The sequence below is a fragment of the Mustela nivalis genome (genome assembly GCF_964662115.1).
Source record: "Mustela nivalis genome assembly, chromosome: 12".
In the NCBI taxonomy this organism is placed as follows: Eukaryota; Metazoa; Chordata; class Mammalia; order Carnivora; family Mustelidae; genus Mustela; species Mustela nivalis.
The window spans coordinates 41,184,149-41,207,709 of NC_139031.1; the positions used below are offsets into that span (position 1 = coordinate 41,184,149).

The following is a 23,561-nucleotide window of genomic DNA, read 5'->3' on the forward strand; positions in this document are numbered from 1 at the left end:
TGGAAACCCCCACTCTGCTTTCTATGTCTATGATTTTAACTTTGCTTGGTACCTCATGTAAGTGGAATCATGCAGTATTCGTCTTTTTCTTAATGTGCTATTTTACTTAGCATACTAATGTACTCAAGATCCACCCATGTTGATGCAAATTGAAGGATTTCCTATCTTATGGCTGAATGATTTTTGCATCATGTATATATGTGTGTGTATGTATATACACACTGTTTCAAAATCTATTTATTCACTGATGCAAATTTATGTTGTTTCCATGTCTTGGCTCTTGTGAATAATGCCGCCGTGAATATGGGAGCACAGATATCTCTTTGAAAACTTGTTTTCATTTTCTTTGGGATGGCTGGATCTTATAGTAGTTCTAATTTTAATTTCTTAAGGAACCTCCACACTATTTTCCACAGTGGCTGTACCAATTTACATTCCCACCAACAAAGAAAAAGGATTCCTTTTTCTCCACATCCTCCTCAATACTAACCTCTTGTCTTTTTTATAATAACCGTTCTGACAGCTGTGAGGTGATAGCTCATTGTGGTTTGGATTTGCATTTCCCTGATGATGAGTGATGCTGAACACCTTTTCATGTACCTGTGGGCCATTTGTGTGTTTTCCTTAGAAAAATGTCTGTTCAGGTCCTCTGCCCATTTTTAATCGGATTATATGGGCGTTTGATTGCTTTTTGGCTATCGAGTTGTGAAAATGACGTACATATTTTGAATATTAACTCTGTCTGCTAGATGGTTTGCAGATCTTTTCCTCCCATCCTGTAGGTTGCTTCTTCCTATTGTGGATCATCTCTTTCTCTGTGCAGAAGCTTTTTCTTTAGGTTGATACAGTCCCACTTGTTTATTTTGCTTTTGTTGACTGTGCTTTTGAGCTTGTGCAGGACTGTCTACATCTGGGCTGGTGTGTGAGGGATGCTTAGCTGCTGTTGAGATAAGAGCTGAATTCACTACAGATAACTCAGTTTCCCATCAAAGCATTCTCCTGGGAGTTACAAGTCTTGGGAGACTCCCGAGTTCCCACGTAGTTCCATTAAGACAAGTTTGGGCAGCATAGATGTTGTCTAGGTGAGGAGATAGATTCCTGCCATTTTCCCAAAATCTTCTGGCTACACTTGACTGATTTGATATCAGATTTATTTTAGCCCTATAGAATTAATTGTAGAGTGCCCCTACCTTGCCTTTCTGTGGTAGATTTTGTGTGAGATGAGAATATTCCCTGAAAGTTTGGTGGCTCTTGTCTGCTAAACTATATGGGTCTGTTGTTTTCTTTGTGGACAGATTTTAAATTATTGATCTAACTTATTTCACAATAATAGAACAGTTGAGACTTTTTTCTTGAGTAGTTTTTGGTAACTTCTATTTTGCTAGGAATTATCCCTAAGTTTTAAAGTTTGCTAACATAAGTCATTCACAGTGTTGTCTTATGTTTTTGAACCTGCTAAAATACGGATACTAAAAAAAGACACGAATACTAAATAATTTGTAATAATCTCGATTCTGTACCTTTCAAGTTCTCAATTTTCTTTATTAATTTTCAAATTTACTTCCTTGAATTTAAATTCACTCATGTTTTTGAGCACCCAGTTTTTTGTCAAACATTTCCCAGGTTCTAAGGAAATGGCAGTGATAAAAACAATACAAAGGAAAAAAAAAAAAACCAAACCCTTCCTTCATGGAGTGTATATTCAAGAGTACAAAGAAACAGATATGTAAGTTAAACAGTTATGTTAAATGTTAGTAGGTATTGTAGTTTTTCCAGCGAGATAAACACAACACCAGGCAAAGTAGGTGCAAGGCAAGATTTATTAAAAACACTCTCCGGCAAAGTTTCAGGGCTCAGAAGAAGGGGAGCCAGGAAAGTTGCACCAGGAGGAGGTGGGCACCCTCCGGCGAGGTTCCACCACTCTGGAAAGCAGAGTGGCAGAAGTCGCGCCCAAGGCATGGAGAAGGGGGCTTTTAAGGGGCCTCCAGGGGAGTTCAGGGGTCTTCTGGCAAGTTTCCCTTACTTAGATATTTTGCCTGCATGTCAGGGTCCCATTGGTCCAGGGGAGCCCGGGGCGGGAGGGTTTTCAGATTCCTGCTTGGGTCCTTGTTCTCCTGTCCCGAGCTCAGGTTTTGTGGCGGGGACTTTCGCTATCTTAAGTAGCCCTTTCTTTCTGCCAGCCTGTCAGGTATTAGTGAGGAACAAGGAGCGTGGGATTTGCTGAGTATGTGGGGGAGGTCGGAGATGAAAAGTGTGCAAAGACAAGGCCGCTCTGAGAAGTTACATGGAGATAGATTCAGAAGTTGAGGTAGCCAGCCAATAGGGTTAAGAGAAACAGCAAGCAGAAGCGCTCTGCTGTGGAGGTGTACCCGCTGTGTTCTAGGATGTGCAAAAGACGGCTGGATTGGAGCTAGATGGGGAAGAATAATGTGAAATGAGGTCCCAGATGTTAGTGGGGTAGGCCCTACAGGGTCTGGAGGTGTGGGAAAGGCTTTTGGCTTTCCCTTAACTTGAGAATCGAAACCTTCGGAGCATTTGAGCAGGGCACTGACCAGACTGACTGCTGAGGTGGGAATGGACCTCAAATCTCTCTCCAGACCTTTAGCACCTCCTTTTTTGATACTGCCTTATATTTGTTTCTTGAATACCCTTGGCATTGCTTCTTGGTTATGAATCTGTTTATGCAAAGTGATGTTATTCTGCTAAATTTTATCAAAATTGATTTGCAAAGTTTAGAGTTTGTCTTAAATTTCAGCACTTATGGGAAAAAGCTATTGTTATAAAATTTTGAGGATTTAGTTGCTTACCTGTTCATAAGTACAGGAGAATAACATACCATGAAAAGTTAAGTTTGTTTCTGGGAATGCAAGAATGATTTGACACCATTAGAAATTATATCACTATAACTTAGCCATCAGTATATTTTAAAAAGATCAACAATATGATCATTTCCTTTGATGTTATAAAGGCATTTGATAAGTCAGTAGCTATTTCTGATTTTAAGATCTCAATCAAATGAAAATAGATGAGTGTTTCATTGCAATCTTAAATATATACATATACATCAATTCAAAAGCTAGTAGTATCACATAAAATGATGAATCAATAGTTGTATTCCCATTAATACCAGAAACTTGACAAATATGCCACGCTTAGTGGCATTACTTAGGCATTACTTAGTGGCATTACTTAGGTTTATTGCAAGAATATTAACTAATACAGTTGACTAAAAAAATAAGGCTTTTGAAAATTTGAAAGGAAAATGAAGAAATATTATTTGTAGGTGATATGATTTTGAATACCAAAAAACCAAAATTTATAAACTAATTACTACTGGAAACAATGAGTGTGTTCATTTCTGCATATTTAACATAATGTTTCTATATGCAGTCAGAAAATATGATGAGAGGGGAGCGCCTGAGTGGCTCAGTGGGTTAAAGCCTCTCCCTTCGGCTCAGGTCATGATCCCAGGGTCCTGGGATCAAGCCCCACATTAGGCTCTTTGCTTAGCAGGGAGCCTGTTTCCCCCCTCTCTCTCTGCCTACCTCTCTGCCTACTTGTGATCTCTGTCTGTCAAATAAATAAATAAAATCTTTTTTTAAAAAAAGGAAAAAAAAGAAAATATGATGAGAAAAGATTCCCGATACAATAACAAAAATAATACACTTAGAAATAAATTTAATATGCAGGATCCATACGAGGAAAATTTTACACCCCCCATGAATGTAAAGGAACACTTAAATGGCAACAACATGTGTTATTTTTGGATGTAAAGATTCAGCAGTGGACAGATATAACTCTAAATATGACATGATGTACATTATTGAATAAAGTGGTTCTAATAAATATGTCAGCTCTTGAACCATAAGCTGATCCTGAAATGCAGATGGAAATTCAAATATATGGATCAAAAATAAAACTTCTAGAAGAAAACATGGATTATTTTATTTTTAAAAGCTTTTCTAATTATAGAAGACCTAAGGGAAATGAACGATAAATTTGACTAACATAAAATTTGGAAAATAACCGTAATACAGAAATACCACAAAGATAAAAATGAACTTAGAAAAATATTTACAATGTATTTGCCTGATAAGGAATGATATTTTCATAACATATAAAGGGAGCTCTTAAAATCGCTAAAGCCTAATAGAAAAATGGGTGGTAGGAATAAGCAATTCAGACCCACAATAAAAACAACAAATAGAAGAAAAGATGCCTGTCTCACCAAGTATTAAAACAATGAAAAAGTGAAACAGTGAGGTAATGTTTTTCTTGGTTGAGATGGTCAAACATTTTAAAGAATTGATAAGGGTGTGTATCAGCAGGTGCTCTCATGTCCTACTGGTGAAAATTGGTACAGTATTTTTTATGGCATTTTGTCAATATTTTTCAGATTTCAAAATGTATATACCCTTGATCCATCAATTCCACTTCTAGTAATTTATCTCATGAGTGTGTTAACATGTATCTAAGATACACACCTAAGGATGTTTATCATAGCGGTGTTTGTAATAGGGAAAACCATGTAAGAGCAAAATAAAACTGGAAAGTACTTACCTGTTCGGCAGTAGTCCTAGGACTGGTCAGTAAATTATGGTATGACTCTAGAGTGGTGTACTTTTTTCAACTATTCAACAGAATGAATTAGGTTGGTTTGGATTCATACGGAAAGCTCTCTGAAACAGAGTAAAAGCAAGCAGTAGCATCGCTTATGGGCCAAGTTTCCATTTGTGGTTTTTAAAAAATTCAAACTAGACTTTGTACTTGTGAATGTTTTGAGGGATGCACAGGAAACTGTTGATGGTGGCGATCTTTTGGGTTTTAAGTGTGGATAGGATGTGGGCTGTTTTCATGGTATATCCTCATTTATATGGTTTGAATTTCATCATGGGCATGTGCAATTTTCAGAATAAAAAGCTGTGTTCTTTTATGTGCATTAATTATATTTTTCTTGGATTTTTCCAGATTTCTCTTGCACTTTGTTTTGTTTTGATGTTTGGAAACTCAATGTTATTAACTTCTTATTATGCTTCCTCTTTGGTAATTATTTGGGTAAGTGTCTCTTAAGTACATGGCTATTTTTTTTTAATATAATTTTTTATTTTTTATAAACATATATTTTTATCCCCAGGGGTACAGGTCTGTGAATCACCAGGTTTACACACTTCACAGCACTCACCAAAACACATACCCTCCCCAATGTCCATAATACCACCCCCTTCTCCCAAACCCCCTCCCCCCAGCAACCCTCAGTTTGTTTTGTGAGATTAAGAGTCACTTATGGTTTGTCTCCCTCCCAATCCCATCTTCTTTCATTTATTCTTCTCGTACCCACTTAAGCCCCCAAGGTACATGGCTATTTTTGAAACTAATGGTTCACCAGTTTTTAATCACTGGCTTGGGATTGGTGAGGGATTTTTGATAAGAATTATCTCAGGCATTTTTACTGATTTTGTATATATGTAATAGAGTTTTCCAGTATTCCCTTCCCCAACAGGAAAGGAACACAAGAGTTCATACCAGAAATACTAACATAGCAACATAGCACCTTGTCTTCTACCTGGACTTTACCCTTTCTCTTTCCTTGTCTTTTCTGTCACATGAATTTTGGTCCAGGGTTCATTTTAGAAAGGTTTTGTGCTTTCTTCTTTTTCTTGTTTCTTCCCCTTTGCAGTTTTTCTCCTATTTCTGCTCCATTCTCTGACCCCCTTGCCTCCCTGTGGCGTCTCATAGCAGTCTCTCCTGATTTCGCTGTGATCAGAGGCTTGGGGCTTTGGATTCTCTTATTTTTTTTTTTTTTTTTTTTTACTCTTTGTGTCTATTTATGTAAAATATTAAGATAGTTTAAATCAGGTGATGATTCAGTTATATTTTGCTAAAGCACTGAAAAGAGCAGATTTCAATAATTGGGAGACTGTCTTCTAGAATTAGAGCAAAAGGTAAAATGTCATCTAACCCCTGCCACTTTTGGCAGGATCACTTAAATATAAGTCTTCCTAAATTTAAGGACTTCCAGAGGTGGGTATAGCTTTTTTATGAATAGGCTTCACCATTACAGGGTTTTGTTAACCTAAAAGGAAAAAAAAATCCTATATTTCAAGTGCACATGCTTTAGTATTAGGCTGCTTTCCTGAAGACAAAAGTGCATTGTACTGTCTTAATTGAACTGTATTCTGCTTCTCAAATAGTTGTTTAAGTTACCCAGATTATTTTGGCTTTCTTAATTTCTAGAACCCATGAACAACTTGGGAACTTTGTATTTCTTTGTCCCATTTCACAAATAATATTTAAGATCCTGTTTCCCAAGAATATGCCTCTTCCTAGTCTGGACTGCTTCCCTTTTCAGGTTGTGTGGCTCAAGTATGCTTAGTCACAGATGTTAGCAGTTACCATATGGGCCTGTGGGGTTTTCAGCAATGCCAAAAATATCATTAATGGAGTTGCTGTGCTTTGAGATTAATGATAGTTCTTACAGTCAGTGAATTCTGTTTGTAATCAGGAAATGTAACAGTACACTCGGTTCTATATTTACATGTGTTCACAGGCAAGCCCTGCTATTACTTAAAGTACACGACTCTTGAAACTTGTGTTCAGGTGCCAATGAAATCTAACCCAAGTACATTTGGCAGGAAACTTCATTCCAGGACCTATAATGTATCAGGTTTTCTTTTAGGTGCTTGACAGTAAGCTGTGTCTTGGGTATGAATTAAGCATATTTATGAATATTTCATATTTGAGTGTATAAAAATAAATGATGCCAACAGTTACAGAATATAGAGAATATATGCATATATAACTGTAAACACAAATTTGCTTATTTTTATTCGTAGTAATCTCGTTGAAACCTAAATCATAATACTTTTTGTATTCTCAGATATTCAGAAACTTCTGAAAAGATTTAATTTGAGTTCATGTATTTCTGTATTGATCTCCAAACATATTTTTGCCAAGTTTGAAGTAGGTTTAGTTCCTTATAGGTACCATATGTGGGAGTCTATTAATTTCCTAGAGAGAGAAAAGATTTGGTAGAAGAGAAGTATTTAGTTGATCCATTAAAAACTCACTTGTAGTTTATTCTAAGAATTGATAATTTTTAACTTAAATCTTACAACTGTAAGACACCTGTCTAAAATTATTATATACTATATGTAATAGCACACACGTGCGCAAGTGTGTATGTATGAATGATACTGCTTCTGAGGTAAATCTGAGATGTAAAATCCATCATAGAAATTTATATTTGGTAAATGTGTTTTCAACTTTACGAAGTCACTAACTGATCTAATCTACATTGGATAAAACAGGGCGATTTCTTAAAGTCAGTGAGCTTGTTGTAATGCTATATGGAACATTGACAATGTGCTGAATTTTAGATTCTTGAGAGTCTTATTATTTAGAAATGTTTTTTGGTACTTTATGTATGTAAGTATTAACTGTATGCTATGTTATTTTCTCCATGAAGGGTATACTGGAAATGAAACCATATTTCCTGAAAATAAATGTATCCGAACTTAGTTTATGGGTAAGAATCAATCTATTTGAATACATAAATTTTTCCTTTCCTAAAATATATCATCAGTTTTATGTCTTACTTTTAAGGAAATTAGCTATTCTTATGTAATCCAGGAGATCTAACAGCTTTATGATGTAATTAAGGCTCAATTTTAATGTGCCAAATTTCCCTTCTCATGTGGCAAGTTAAAATTAATATTGGGTAGGTGAAGTATTCTGGTTTTACTTATTTTATCACCTATGTTTTTTCTGGGGAGCAGTGCATGTGTAAGAGACTGTTAGTAGAAGGGGAATGTAACTGCAATTGCTGTGTAAATCTATAAGATATATTAATTTTGATAGTATCATATGTATATATTTTTATTTTTGGTGATAGCCCCTTGATTTTGGATAACATTCTTTAAGCTACATTTTTTAGCATCTTTTTTGGGGGTATGGAAATATTTATTTCACACGTGATTAAAGCATTAATTTTTTCTTCATTGGCTATGTCTAAGGAATGTCTATATGAAGCATTAGTTTATTTTTGTTTTGTTTTGTTTTCCTTTTTTAGGTTATCCAAGGATGTTTTTGGTTGTTTGGAACCGTCGTGCTCAAGTATTTGACATCTAAAATCTTTGGCATTGCTGATGATGTAAGTACATTTATCTTTAACCTGGAAGACTTGTGAAGAATCATACAGGCTAATAATGAATTACTTGAGTTATTAAAGTACCACTATTTAAGCCAAATTCTAATATGAAGTCTATTCACTTATTACTTTATATAGTTATGATAATAGAAAGCAAATATGACTCTGTGTATAGTCTCTATTCTCCAGTATTAATTTCTTGACTCAATCCTGTTATTTTAATTGGTCTTTCTGTATCACAGAGATTTTAAAATTTTAAAGCAAGAAAGCTCTAAAGATGAGCTCAAATTTTAGGGTATATACAGTCATTTTTCTCTGGTTTCTTTATAATCCTTTGGTAACACATCAGTATGCCATCTTCAGAACCTCTAAAAACTATAGACCATATTATAGTCTTTTCCCCAAGCCCGTTTCCTGGTCGGTGCTTGTGAAAGATTTATTTATAGGTAATGTAATCCAAGTTAGTCTTATTAAGAGAAGGGGCTTTTGTTGTTGTTTTGTTTAAGTGTTCAGGTAGGAGAGAAAATAAAATGAGAAGAATTCTGCTTTATAACTTTAAGAATTCTTCTCATTCATAATTATTTTGCCTATTTTATTTTGGTGTTTTAGTAAACACATTGATTAAATTTAAAAAAAGAAGCAGCACAATATCCAACACAGAGTAAAGCAAACCTCATATTTTTTTCTGTAATGTATTTTAATTGGCTATCTTTCCTTCATCCATAATAGATTAAAGCTACAGTTTTGAAACTGGGTTTTGTGAAGTCCTGGAATTTGCATACCTTCTGTGGGGGTCTGTCTACTTCCCAACTTCCCTGGCAGCTGTTCACCCAGGGCAGTTGTGCTTTAATTTCTCACACACTGGGCAATTATGAAGCTTTTCATTTGAACAAGGGAATTTTTTGCTTTAAAATGATTGAAAGCAACTGGGTTGTTCATTGGGTGATCTACAACCTGTGGAAAGTAGAAAACTATAGTCTAAAGTTACTTACTTACTCATTTAGTATGTACCTGGTGATAGAATGTATCCTAGAGATACAGAACTGAGTAAGATTCGGTCTAGTGGGATTTCGGGACCATACATAGCAGCTCTAATATAATGTAATAAAGGCTGTGACAAAAGCAGGAATGCACAGGAGAAGAGTCAGAGAAGGCTCCTGGAAGTCCGATGAGAAGAGGAGCACTACAAGGTCATTGAGTAGTGAGTGAGGATACAGAGAATGAGTAGGAAGAAAAGGGAGACAGCCCAAGTTCGAAGGGAGTAGAATCTGTCTCCTCACTGGGGAAGACTATCCAGTTATGGTACTGATTCAGATAAAAGTGATGTTGTGATTTCTGTCATACCCTGATGTTGTAGCAAGGACCAAACAAATTAGAAGTAATTCAATCGCAACTTCAGTATTTCTAGAAATCTGTAACACTGATCCAAGACATCAGCTCATAGATTCTGAATTGTGACATTGGTTAAATAAGAGACTGGCAAGGCCACACAGCCTTTAAGAAGCATTTCCGCTCACACTTCTCTATTAAGATAATCAGACACTGCCCTGTTCTTTAGGAACCACGTGAGCCATTTCTCAGTACATCCTCACTTCCCATCCCTGCTCCTGTCAATACTCTCCCTGGTAGAAGTCTGAGGTTGTTTACCAGGGAAGCTTAGTCAGTACTTAGAGACACATAGTTTTTGCTGGGGGCTGGTAACGTAGGCACCTTCTGCCTGGCACGTATCTAAATTCCAGACTCCCAGAAGGAATGTGGGTGCTCCGCAGAAACCAGAGTGTTTTAGGTACAGGGAGCCCCTACTCCTTCTCACTTAGGCTGGTAGGAGCCATCTGAAATCTAAGTTCCCTGATGCCAGCCAAATACCAGCTTTGCAAGCAGATTTTTCAAGGATATCATCGGGCTCACTATGTTAACTCTCATCTGAACATCAAGTTTGCCCCATCTTTTCCTCTCTTCCACGCCTTCTCTGTCTTCCGTGAATCTGCATGCCACCTCCCAGCCAGTTACAGATTTGTGAAGAAGCTGGGCTTCGGGATCCCTCAGCCTATGTGTGCAGTTTTCCAGGCCACCAGAGATGGGAGAATTGGTTTACCCCCTTGTTGGTTTTCCCATTTCCAGAATCCCTGTAAAGTCTCTAGCTCGTCTGCCAGTCGGCTGTTCACTGCAGGGATGATGCAACATTAGGCTGGCAAAGCATTGCCTGCTGTTTGACTCTTTTATTAACAGTGTCTCTGAGCATAGATTTTTTTGCTCCCTGCCCCCAAACAAGTCAGCACCCTCCCGCAGCAAAGGTTCTGCTTCTCATAGCCAGCCCCACCCTTGTGGACCTCTTGGGCCTAACAACCCCCGGAAGTGGTGTTGCTGCTGAGGGTGGATAGGAGCCTCCCAGGCAAGAATGCTGCCGACACCCACTGTTTCCCTTTGGAATTAATCAGATTTTGTAGGGATGAGTGCTTCTCAATTTGCTTTCTTTTTGGTCACTTTCTAAAATGGGATATGGTTATTTTTGACAGTTTTTTTCTAATTTTATAGGTGTTATTGGGGGAGGGGACTTGTCAGTTTCTACCTTTGCCATTAGGAAGTAAAGTCCCCATTTTCATTAATTCTTGAGTGTTGATCTTTGTATTTCTTGGATAACCTCACTTGCTTACAATATATTATTCTTTCTATAGATTGTTGGATTGGTTGTTAATATTTTTAAGGATTTTTATATAAGGGAGGTTATTAGTATGTCATTTTATTTTCTTATAATGTTTTTGTCTGGCTTTGGTTTCAAGGTAATGTTAGCTTCCTTAAATTCTTGGGAAGTGTTCAATCTCCTATTTCTATTTTAAAAAATTAATTTATTTATTTTAGAGAGAGAACACGCATGTGTGTGAGTGCATGCAGGGCAGGGGAGGGGCAGAGGGAGAGAATCTCAAGGAGACTCCCCACTGAATGTGAAGCCAGACATGGGCTCCATCTCATGACTTAGGGTTAACCCATAGGGATAGGGTTAGGATTAGGGTCAGGGTCATGACTGGAGCTAAAATCAGCAGTTGGGGGGCACCTTGGTGGCTAAATGCTAAAGCCTCTGCCTTTGACTCAGGTCATGATCCCAGGGTTCTGGGATCGAGCCCCACATCGGGCTCTCTCTCTGCTCGAGAGGGAGCCTACTTCCCTTCCTCTCTCTCTGCCTGCCTCTCTGCCTTCTTGTGATCTCTGTCAAATAAATAAATAAAATCTTAAAAAAAAAAAAAAAAAGAGTTGGTTGCTCAACCAACTGGGCCACCCAAGCACACCCAATCTCCTATTTCAAAAAGAATTTGTATAGAGGTGATGCTATTTCTTCCTACAGTGTTTGGTAGAATTTGACAGTGAAGCCTTCAGGGCCTGGAGTTTTCTTCATTAGAAAATTCTCTACTACAAATCCACTTCCTTTAGGAAGTTATTGGTTGTTTAAGTCTTTAGAGGAAACTTACCTATTTCATATATGTCATCAAATGGATCATGTTTTTTTTTTAAATTTGTTGTAGGTTTCACTTAGTGAAAATTCCTATTAAAATTTTTGCATATATGTGAAATGGTCTTTTACATTCTTTTATTATCTTCCTTATTTGGATTCAGAATCAAGATGTGTTAGTCTCCTATAAGGAGCTGGTTTTTGAGGGTTTTGTGTGTGTGTGTGTGCTGTTTTTCCTGCTTTCTATTTACTATATTCATATTTTCAAAGTACCACCCTTTTTTGATTTTTTGAGTCTTCTGGTTTTGCTGAATTGCTCTTTGTCACCAAATTGTGTCATCCTTGTTTCTTATGTCTTTGTGCTTGTTCTGTAGCTTTTTCTAATGTTCAAGGGAAAGTGCTTGGCTCTTGTTTTCAACCTCTTTTATTTTCTGATAAATGCATTTAGAGCTATAAATATCCATATTAGTAATATTTTTTCTGTGTCTTACAAATTAACTATTTTGAGATTTTCTTTTTAGTCTGAAGGTTATTAAGTTTTATGTTATTTGGTTTCTAGCCAAAAAGATTTCAAAGCCATTTCTAGTCATCTTACAATGTTATTGCATTTATGATTAGAAAAAAAATAATTTGTATTATATTGATTCTTTGAAATGTATTGTGGTATGGTATATGAACTTTTAAAAAATATTTTACTTATGTTCAAAGGTAACATGCATCCTCTCTTTGTGAAGTTTGTGTTTTCCATGAGCATATTAATAATAATATTCAGGTGTTATATTAACAGTCATCTGCCTTTTCTATTTTAAAGGGAAATATTTAACATTTTCAGTGACCACGATCAACCTATCCTACTTCCTACAGTATTTTCAGCTCTTTATACCCTTTGAATCTATACTGTGAACTGCAGATATGTTCATCATACATATGACCTGTCTTTGCTCTTCACTTTATGAGTATAGAATGTCATTTGTGGTCTCTTTTCATTTATTTTTTGCTTGAATTCAGTTTTGTGAGATGTTAACGATTGCTAACCTAGATTTCTTTGGTTCAATTTTATCTTATGTTGTTGTCCTCTTCCATTTTCAACCTTTCTACATACTTTTGTTTTAAACATGTGTCTTGCAGACAATATAAAATTTGAATTTTTTCCCTGAAATCCAGTTTGAGCAACTGTCCTTTAATTTGTGAAATTAAGGTCTTTACATATATGGAAGCCATTGTATTGTGACTTATTTCTTCCATTTTGTTTTAGAGTTTCCAACTATTTTACTTGCTTTTTTGATTCTTTCTCCTTTTGTTTGAATGGTTTTCTTATGCTATTTAAGGCACTGTATATTCTCCCTTTTTTTTTAATTTTTTATTTTTTCAATTTATTTATTTTCAGAAAAACCGTATTCATTATTTTTTCACCACACCCAGTGCTCCGTGCAATCTGTGCCCTCTATAATACCCACCACCTGGTACCCCAACCTCCCACCCCCCCCCCGCCACTTCAAATCCCTCAGATTGTTTTTCAGAGTCCAAGGCACTGTATATTCTCCCTTTTGATTTCTTAAACTTATCAGCGTACATTTCTTCCCCAACAAAATAAAGTATTTTGGAATTCTTTAGCACATTCCCACCATCCCTTAGTTCCTACTCTCTCCAGTCCTTTCCTGCTTCATGTACATATCATTTAGGATTTCAGCTATGTTTGTTTTATGTAATTTCCCTCTTTTTTTTTTTTTGTTTTTGTTTTTTTAGACAATAATGAATGGAAAATTTGGTAAATGCTTTCTCATTTGGTAATTGCAAATAATCCTACTTTCCTCACATGACTTTTTATGGGAAGTAGATGAGATGATGTACGGGAGAGCACTGGGTAGCATGTAAAGAGTCACACATAGAACTGATCATTATTTAAAGTTGGATGTTTTTTCAAAGCCTGCCCATTTTCTACTTCTTTCAAAGGGAAAGTGGGCCTTTTTTTTTTTTTTTTTTAAAGTGGGCTCCATGCCCAGCAGGGTGCCCAGTGTGGGTGGGGCTTGAATTAACTGACTGAGTCACCCAGGCATCCCTTAATCCCCTTTTCAGAAATCGATATTAATGTTTTCTTTTCTTTCACTCTATTGCACTCTGTCCCTTAGGATTGACAGAGGTCTGCGTGTGTTACCAAGCCTGCTCCCCCTGGTAGGTTCAGGAAAAGGAGGTGTTGTACAGTGTATTTTCTCAGGCTCAGCACACTGAGCAGGGAAAACCCAGGGATAAAAAGCCTTTGGTCTGCTGGTGATGGATCGTGGAAGGCGGGCATTGCTAGAGCTATCATTTGCCAGCAAGAGAAGGGGAACCATGAAGTTGCAGTGCTTTAACAGAAGCAAGTCTGGCAGGGAACAGCGAGCTCTGTGATATAGTGAAAGCTGTTTTTAAATACTATGAAGATTAAAGTGCATTACTACAATATATGGCATAGTCTAATGGTACCCCACGTTATTCCTTCCTAGGCTCATATTGGCAACTTATTAACATCAAAATTCTTCAGTTACAAGGATTTTGATACTTTATTGTATACCTGTGCAGCAGAGTTTGACTTTATGGAAAAGGAGGTAAGATGCAATTTCCATTTTCCTTCCTCAGGTTTTGGTCCATTCATTTTTCATAAAGGGCGCTCCTCTTATCTCAGACTCTCCTCTGTGCTCTTACCTCAGTGGGCAGGAAAGGAAAATGATGGCTTGGAGGAGGACATTCCTACTACTGTTAGTATGGTCTTTTCTCATTTTGATAATTGAGAAGCATGCCTTCAGACTAGCAATAGTGTTTTGGATGAGTAAACACGGAGGCATTTCAAGTAGCCTCGTTTCAGGGATGCTGCTCTCGAGCTCTCACATTTCCATTCACTCTGTGGTTGTTGATTTGAATAATCTCATTGCTCTGAAATATCATTGAGTACAACTTTTTCATTCCAACAGTGTTTTTCTTTCTAAAACTGTATTCAGATGTTTAAAAAGAAAGCAGAGAGTAGTGTGGGGGGTTGTGAGATGGAAGTCTGCAAGAGTACTTGAGGTTCTTGGACAAGCAACTCTCGTTTGTTCTTCTGTCATGGCTTACTAGTTCCTAGTGGTATGCTGCAAAAAGATACTGTGAGAACCAAATGAGATATGTAGAGAAGGATTTTGACATTTTAATGATATTTTGTATAAAATATGTTGTAGTGATCAGTGAGCTGGCTTGGTTCAACAAACATGTATATATATATATATATATATATATATATATATATGTATATATAGTTACAGATATACCTATAGATAGAGATATATAGATGTGTGTGTCTTTTTTAACACCACCCATGTGGCCCCAATTTATTATGATATTTCATTATATGAGACAGTTTCCTTCACAGCTCTGTGTGTGTATTTCTTGCACACACACACAAACAATACTCTAGTTCCCCTGATCCTGCTAGGTGGCTACATCTGTGTCCTGAGTTACAGACCAGGGAATGATAGTGTACCCCACTGCACACTCTTACCAACCAGACATTCTGAATTGAGCGTGTCCTGCAGATGTACTGTTTGTTCCAGTGATCTGTCAGTCTTCATTCCCAGGTTCTGGCAAATTTTGACACATAATGGCTAATATATACTGTATGAATGATAGTATCGAGCCCGCCAGAAGAAACTAAAGAAGAGTGTCTTGTGAGACATTCAAATGAATGTTCACAGAAAATCAAGACTCCTTCAAGCAAGTGGTAAAGGAAGTAGAGGGTAAACCTCGGTAGAGCGGGAGGATATGGCGGAAGTCCTTGGGCATTATTGAGGATATTCACACCACTCTAACCTGAGAGTATGCAGCATCGGTGAGGTGATAGAAGAAATTGTTTATTGAGGCATAGCGTGACTTCAGTTATTTTGAAGAAAATAACAAAGCTGTTTGCAGCCTGGTATTCCACATCTCTGTAGGTATCCTCCCAGGGCTGTGCTGTAGAGACAGTGTGGTGCCCGTCCCGAGAAGGCATCCATTGTATGATATGCCCAAACACTGGGAGAAAGGAAGAGTCTGTCATGCTATTATACTCATATGGAAAGACTTGTATCATGGAATGAACAAGTGGTATGCCCTTATTTGCCTATAATTAACATGTATAGAATAAGGTATAAGAGAGCAAACCTTTAACAGTGGTTTTTGATTAGAGAGTTAATGATTAAATTTTTTGCAGTTTGCATCTTTGAAATTTTAGGCAGTAGTCATATTTTAATTGTATTCTGCTTGAATTTATGACCCTAAGGTTGACCTGAGCTGAGATCAGCAGTCAGATGTTTAACTGACTGAGTAAAAACAAAGAGGGGGATCTTTCCTTTCTAGATATAGAAATGGTGAGCAACACTATTTCAAGTACAGCAATATTAAGGAACATTTTTATGGCCAAAAATAGACAATGCTTGGATAGCCCCATGTGTATGTACTTAACTGTGTTATGGTATGTACTTGATATGAAATGAAGAGAGAAGCACAGATAAACAGTTAAAAATGCATTATTTCATAAATATTTGAAAAATGGGATTTGGGGTGAGGAGTTAGGTTAAAGTGTTGTGTCACATTATGCAATAAACCTCAATTCAGATAATTAATGTGTCAAAATTAAATGAAGCCTGAAAAATAAATTTGAGAGACATTTCAATGAGTATTAGCTTTATTTTTTAATGAGCAAATAGCTGTTCAAAGCACATATGAGAATGATTAATAGATTTGACTGCATGTAACTTAAAACATCTGTACATTAAATATTATAAAAATTAAAAAGCAAATGACTAACTGGGATGACTCTTGCCATAAATATAACAAATGAAACTAGGGATTAATGTAGTGAGTATAGGAGATTGTCCAAATCAGTAAAAATTACCAAGGACTCTACCCTTCTCCACCACCAAAAATACATCCTCACTCCCACACACATATGCAGAAATGGGGGAAGGATATGAACAGAAAACTCATTGGGGAAGAAATTTTGACAACCAATTAAAATGCAAAACTGGTTGTCATCTTTATTTTTTCTGCGTTTTTAAATTTTTACAATGAGCATGTATAACTTTTATGCTTAGAATAAAACAGAGAAATTCGTGGAAAAGGAACTTACAATTCTAAAGCTCACACACGTACACACACGCCTACTCTTTTCCCTGTGTGGTTTGTTTCCTTTGTATTTGTCCATGTGCCTATACTCTCCCTGACGGACCTTTTGGAATTGAGGAAATTGTGTACTTTGTTTCCTTTATATTAATTCTTTTATATACTAAGAATCCCTTCTGTTGGTTTCCTACTGAGAGTTACACTGAACTCAGTCACTTCTTATCCCCCTATTTCTAATTTATTGAAATACTATAATCAGTGACAATATTTTACTTCCCATATAGTTACCAGTGAAGTTATTTTACTTCTCCCCTCTGACCCCACTGTAGGACTCCCACTGCACCTTCAGTATCTGGACATGTAACCACTCATGCTGTTCTATCACCTTTGTATCCCTGCCTTTGACACAGTTCTGTAGGTTGGTGTTTTTAATGCTGCATGTTCTGGGAAAGAAGCCTCTCATGCCTATTTCTTGATTGTGTGAAGATTACTCTCCAGTGGATTCCTCAGGAAGGGCCATAGGATCCATAATCCCTGAGTTTTCACATGTTCAAATATTTTATCAGTGGCTTTTATATGTGAACGGCTGGCTAGATAAAAAATCTTTGGCTCATGTGTTTTTCCCTGACTGTCTTAAATAAATTACTCCACCATCTTCTGGTCTAAGTGTTGCTGTCAAAGTTTGATGCTAATCTGATTTTTTCATTTTAAGAAAAATATTAAAAAATATTTTTAAAACAAAGTTTTGGAATATAATTTTAAAATTGTTTGAGTTCTTTGTTAAATTTTGTTAAATACTTTAAATGCAATTTTGATACATTGCCTTTTTAAGGTAAACACCTGAATCTCACAACTTTTCTTACATTTATTGTTAGTTGTTATTAGCAAATGTCTAAATTTTTGAATAATAAAATACTTTTGGTTATATGATTTTTATGAGGTTAAGACAATTAAAAATTTACAAAATGGAAATAAATATATTTTAAAAGTTTAAGTATTGTGCAAATGTTTATAAAGGTAAATAGTAAAATAAAAACATAAAAAAGTCTCCTTTCAATGAGACTTCTGTGAAGTACACATTTGGGGGCTAATAAATTATCAAAATTACTTGTGTAATATGGGATAACAAGCAAGAAAAGTGGACTAATGAGAGGGAAAATCAGAAAATACTACTTATATTTTATATTATTAAAATGTAGCAGTGTTTTTAATATGTTGAACCTAGATGTCTCTTGATAAACACATTTGGGAAAGTGTACACTATTTAACTCAATGATACAGGATTATTTTTGTGAGGGTAAATGTTGGTGGTAAGAAAATCAATTGCAATTTAGAAATTTCAAACCTAGAGTTGTTTAAGACTATGACTTCAAATGATTGTAAAATATATAGGATTGCAGTTGTGGGGTTTGTTATTAAATGTTCCTGTAGTTTTAAGGAAAGGTAAAAATATTTTTATTTCTCTTGTAAACATGGGTCATTAGTATGTGCATGTGTGTGTGTCTTGGAACGATGGTTAAGATTTTTACCCCCCACCAAATGGGAAAAGCTCATGCCATTTAAAGGAGTTCTGCTGACCTTAGGTGAATATTAAGTTGAATTCTCTAGTTAGAAAAGTAGTGTACAAAGAAGGAACAATAATCTTTCCAGTCCCAGTCACATTTTATACTTACAAGTGTTTGGGGACTGTATTTGTGTTTTCAACTCAACATTTTGGGGAAGTTTGTTTCTATGGAAATTCATCTTCATTTTTATGATGGGACTCAAGTCACTGGGTATATTGGACTCTGTTTACACTTTTTAAAATTCATTTTTTTCATTATTGGAAATGAAATTTTGTCTGAAAATAATATTTTCCTCTAACAAAGCATCTCTGGATTTCAGACTCCACTGAGGTATACAAAGACATTGTTGCTTCCAGTCGTTCTGGTTGTGTTTATTGCAATCGTTAAAAAGGTAGGTCTATCACATCTATTTCCTAAGAACTCTTTTTCTTCTTCCTTTTTTATTAATTTATCTATTTTGGAGAGAGAGTGGGCTCGAGGGGGAGGGGCAGAGGGAGAGAGAATCTCAAGCAGACTCCCCCTGAGTGCGGGGCCAGTTGCAAGGCTAGATTGCATGACTCTGAGATCATGACCTGAGCCAAAGCCAAGAGTCCGATGCTCATCTGACTGAGCTATCCAAGTACCCTTCAAGAGCTCTTTCTTAAAATAAAAGACTTTCTTGTTTCTATGCAGTAGTTAAGTATCTTAAGTTATATGTTAATGACACAATGTTTTATATGGATCTGTTGAAACATATTCTGTATTTTCTCACTTCTAGCCCTTGATGAACATTTACAAGCCTTAAAAATATTCTACTGTCTACCAGCATAAAATAGACATAGGAAAAGGATAGTTCGAGTTTTGATAGCCATGTATTTTTGAAAGACATGATCAAAGAGACCATATTGACCCAGATACAGTTATTTTTGTCTTTGTAAATTATTACTGACTGACTTTTAGCTTTATGTAATATTTCACTAAAATATTTAAAATATGCCATTCTAAGTCATCTGTGCATTGCTCACAAAGTCCTGGATGTAATAATGTATTACCAACATTGATAAAATCGTTAGATTCCCAGCTTGGCTTTGATAATGAAATTCTAAGCCCAGATTTGAATCAGGTCAGGGAAGTTCCAGTTTTTAGCAAAAAACAGGTATGATATTCTCTTTTTTCTTTTAACATGTGGCAAATTCTGGAACTGCAAGTGTTTTAAGAGAATGAATAAAGATTAATCTGTAATCAAGATAACAGATGATGGACCCTAAAGGTTTTCTGAGTTGTAGTTACTGATCTCTGTGTTAACACAGTGTTATGTATTTGTAGAATATTCTGTGCTGTAATTACTGTTCACATTATATATTTGTACTCTCCCCAAACATATCCCATGTGTTATTGTACCTGCTTATTTGACAGCCCTGTCGGGGATATTATTATCCCCATTTTGACAGATGCACCTTTAGAAGATGAGAGAGGTTGTTACCAGACTCACATTGTGTCCATTAAAAAGCAAGGGAAGAGCAAGAATCAGACTCGGCACCTTTCCTGCCTTACTGGGTGTTGTGTCGTGTTCAGCTTTGAAGTCTCACAAGCTTTTCAAATCTAATGAGTTTATTGCCAATCAGTTTCTGCTCTATGCTGGCTTCTGTGCTTCCTTTGCACTTTTGCATACTTTATGTGCATGTGCACCCCGTAGGTAATCAAAGAATACCGATGTCGGCAATTCAGAATGCATTAAAAAGACAGCAGCCTGGATAGCTAGAGATGATGAAAACAGTTAAAACAGGTTAAAAAAAAAAAGCTCAGATGTTTGATTTAAAGAAGAAGGATTCAAAAGGGGAAAAGGATAATTATTTTCAAATATTTAAAAGCCTGCCACTTGGAAATAAGAGTATACTCATTTTGGCTTCTTAGAATCATCGCCAATTCTAATGGGGAGGATTTTTGACCAGAATAAATCTGGAGACTAGGAAAGTATTACAAATTCAAGCAGCAGTTGGGTGGTTCTTCCAAGAGGTGTTTGAAAACCTGTGAGTAGTGTCATAGAGGACACCCACCCTGGGGATAGGATTCAGATTCGATGACCTTCCAGTTGCTGCTAAATATGAAAACTCAGTGTTGGGTTAGTTGTACTTATTAGTCTCCAAGCTCATTGTCCAGATATGTGTATATATGATTGAGGAGAGGCATTGCCAACAACCTTGGCATGGTGTAATTTACTGAATGTGAATTGGAAGCCAGAAGGTCGGGTTTCAGGGCTTCGCAATGCTTTCTAGTTTTTTCACCTTCTGGGAGATCATCTAATCTGTCTGAGTCTGTTTGCTCATTTACAAAATGAGGGTAATGCAATCTACCTGAACAGGGTTGTTGGATATTAGAGATGACCAAGTACTGTATAAATGGAAGAGTTTGGTGTTATAATTATTTCCCAGATTATTTCTTATCTCCATACTTCTTACATTTTTAAGTAGATGTTTGAAAGTTTAAAAGATACTTTAGTTGAAATTTTGTTTTTCCCAACACAGCTCTTCTAAAGTGTTAAAAAATCTATTTGCAGATTATTAGTGATATGTGGGGTGTCTTAACTAAACAACAGACACATATAAGGTAAATATGCTATTTAATCATTTGACATTAGTAAGTAGATATTTACACTGTATTTTTATAGTTGATGTTGCACACTCAGCATTTGATAACTAGTGTTTTTGATTGTCATTCCTCGTCTTTGCTTTTCTCATTATCGCCCCTCAGTGCAGAGCTCAGAATATCACTTATTCATACTTCAGATTCCATCTGCACAATCTGACTGTGGGCCTACTCATAATCTATACGTGAAGGATACAACTTTGTGCTTCAGTAGTAGGGAACAAAAAATGTTTTAGGACCAATGGGCTGTCTTTTGAGAGAAGAGGAGGGAAATATAAAACTAATTCTATACTTTATGTTTTACACAGAATAAATTCCAGATGGAGCAAATATTTAAATGTAGGAACAACATAAAACCTCAATATTAACCAAGAGATTATTTTTAGAATTTTAGGATTAGAGACTGCGTTAAGTATGACATAAAACCTGTGAGCTAGAAGGAAAGATTAAAAAGGTTGGCCAGATAAATATTTTCGTTTGATAAGATACTGTGAACATTGTTCAAAGAAGAAGAAAAATGGAGGAAATACTCACAGTATATGACAGAGGACTAATGACTGGCATACATAAAGGAGTTCTACAAATTAATAGGAAAAATGCTAAAACCCAATTAGAAAAATGAGTGAAAGACACGAAGAGACAACTGAGAGAAAAAGAAATTCTCATTTTCCTCTTTTCCACTGCACTCATGTCCCATGGACCTCCTTTCTGCTCTTTAGCCATGGCGGCTGTTTCCTGCCTCTGTAGTTTTGCCCTGGTCGTACCCTAAGGTCATCACTTCGTCCTCTGCTCCCCACAGCCTGGCCCTATATGTGGCCAACTCCTTTAATTCTTGTGTAAATGTCACCTCCTTCAAGAAGCCTTTCCTGACCATCACTTCTGAGGAGATTCCTTGTCTCCTTGCTTATTATTCTCCATCATCACATGCTATCTTCTCTCTCGGCATTCATCACCATTCACACTTGAACACTGTACACTGCCTGTCTGCTGTGGCTCCACAGTTCTCCCCCTACCTCTCTCTTCTCTAGTCATGGTGTCTTTGTAGTTAGCCCATTAAGGACCTTCTCACTATGGGGCTCTGTACTTTCTGTCTGCCTGAGGGATGCTCAATCTCAAACTCTCTCCTTCAGGTCTTGCTCTTGTGTCCCTCAGTTGGTGACCCCATGTTTTGACATACACCTTCCCGGTTACCCACACTCCTGGCATCTTTTGCCCTGTTTCCTTTCTCTCCACAGTACTTAGCACCATGTGACATATGCTCATTTGCTTTTTGCTAGTCTCTCTTGAGTTTGTGTAAGCTCTGTGAGAAGACAGGTATTTTCTTATTTTACTTATTGCTGGATCTCCAGTGCCATCAGTGCTCAATGGGATTGAGGATGGATGGGTTTGTGCCCTGTAGTCCTGAGGTGTCGGTTTTAGTAGGGAGAGATAGTTGGTAATCAAGAAACCAGTGAATGAACACTTTTGAGGAGATAAAACAGGGAAATGGAGTAGGAGTGATTATCAAGAGGGGCACTGAATATGGGTGTCTCCCTAATGTTTGACAGAGTAAGATTAGTCTAGTGTGATTGGGGCATGGTGACTGAGAGGAAATGTGGTAGATGATGAGTTTCAAGAATGAGAAGTAGGAAGACCATGTGAAGCATAGTGAGGATTTGGGAGTTTATTCTAATTACAAAAGGAATACATTGGAGGGTTTTAAGTAAGGATTGGCATGACTAGATTCCCATTTTGAAAATATTGCTGGCATCACTGTGATGATCATAGAAATGGGATGGTGGGGAGAGGGGGTGTGGGGTCACAGGGGGTTGTAGGAGGGCATATAGGCCTTAAAGCATATTTATTTTCTCAGGAAATTAAAACTGTCAAGCAAAACTAAAGGGGGAATTTTGTAGCTATTTGTATATTCCAAAGCCCCTGCTGCAAACATCTTTTTATGTGTGGTTTCCTGAATGATCTGTGTAGCAGCTACAGTTTATGGGGGAGCTCAGAGACCACTGGTGGTGAAAAGCAAGGGTATAGAAGTCTGAAGGCTTCAGGCTTCCCTTCACAGCATTCTCTGTTTGCCAGAATATCCCCAGGGAGGTATCTGATAGACCGTAGTGTGCCTTTTGTTGGCCCAGTAATTGTCCTTGTAGTCAAATGTTCAGGGTATGCAACATTGTCCTTTAGAAAAAAATCAAATGTCCTTTAAAAGATTGTGACATCAGTTTCAGTTCATAATTGTTATTTTTATTTACATATATGTGTCCTTGGAATATTGTATATGCAACTTACAACTCTCGTATTTCTGAGATAATAATGCAAATGATTGAAATAAGTGCTTCAGTAATGATTCAATAGTAGTATTTCTTACTCCATTTCAGGAAACACCAGTTTGATCACGGAGAGGTAAAGACTCAATATTACTAAAACGTTCTTTATTTTAATGTTTGTGTATATTTGGACTTTTCTTTCTAGTTCCAGTTTCTAGGTATTGGTAATTGTCATTAATCATCTTCAGAATAGGTCTGTATATGTTTTTATGAGACTATTACAAACACAACCATTCATTTGTTAAAATAGTTAAGTAGGAAACTTGCTTGGTCTGCTCTGCTCATCCTCATGATGACCCAGTTTATTGTGTGAGTGGTTGCTGCTCCCATCTCCTGGTGATTCCGCCTGCTTTCCT

At 36.6% G+C, this 23,561-nt stretch overlaps 1 protein-coding gene across 3 annotated transcripts in view; it reads left to right on the forward strand.

Annotated features, from left to right (window-relative positions):
• The window catches only part of DPY19L1 (dpy-19 like C-mannosyltransferase 1), a 93,742-nt gene that overhangs the window by 57,523 nt on the left and 12,658 nt on the right, over positions 1–23,561 (forward strand). For 2 of the 3 annotated variants that reach the window (XM_082692475.1, XM_082692476.1), the window contains exons 11-17: positions 4,969–5,055; positions 7,466–7,525; positions 8,069–8,149; positions 14,075–14,176; positions 18,585–18,656; positions 20,802–20,851; positions 23,257–23,281. In XM_082692475.1, coding sequence (XP_082548601.1) covers positions 4,969–5,055; positions 7,466–7,525; positions 8,069–8,149; positions 14,075–14,176; positions 18,585–18,656; positions 20,802–20,851; positions 23,257–23,281 — 477 coding nt within the window. The remainder of the gene's footprint in view (positions 1–4,968; positions 5,056–7,465; positions 7,526–8,068; positions 8,150–14,074; positions 14,177–18,584; positions 18,657–20,801; positions 20,852–23,256; positions 23,282–23,561) is intronic. The other variant, XM_082692477.1, reaches the window with a different exon arrangement.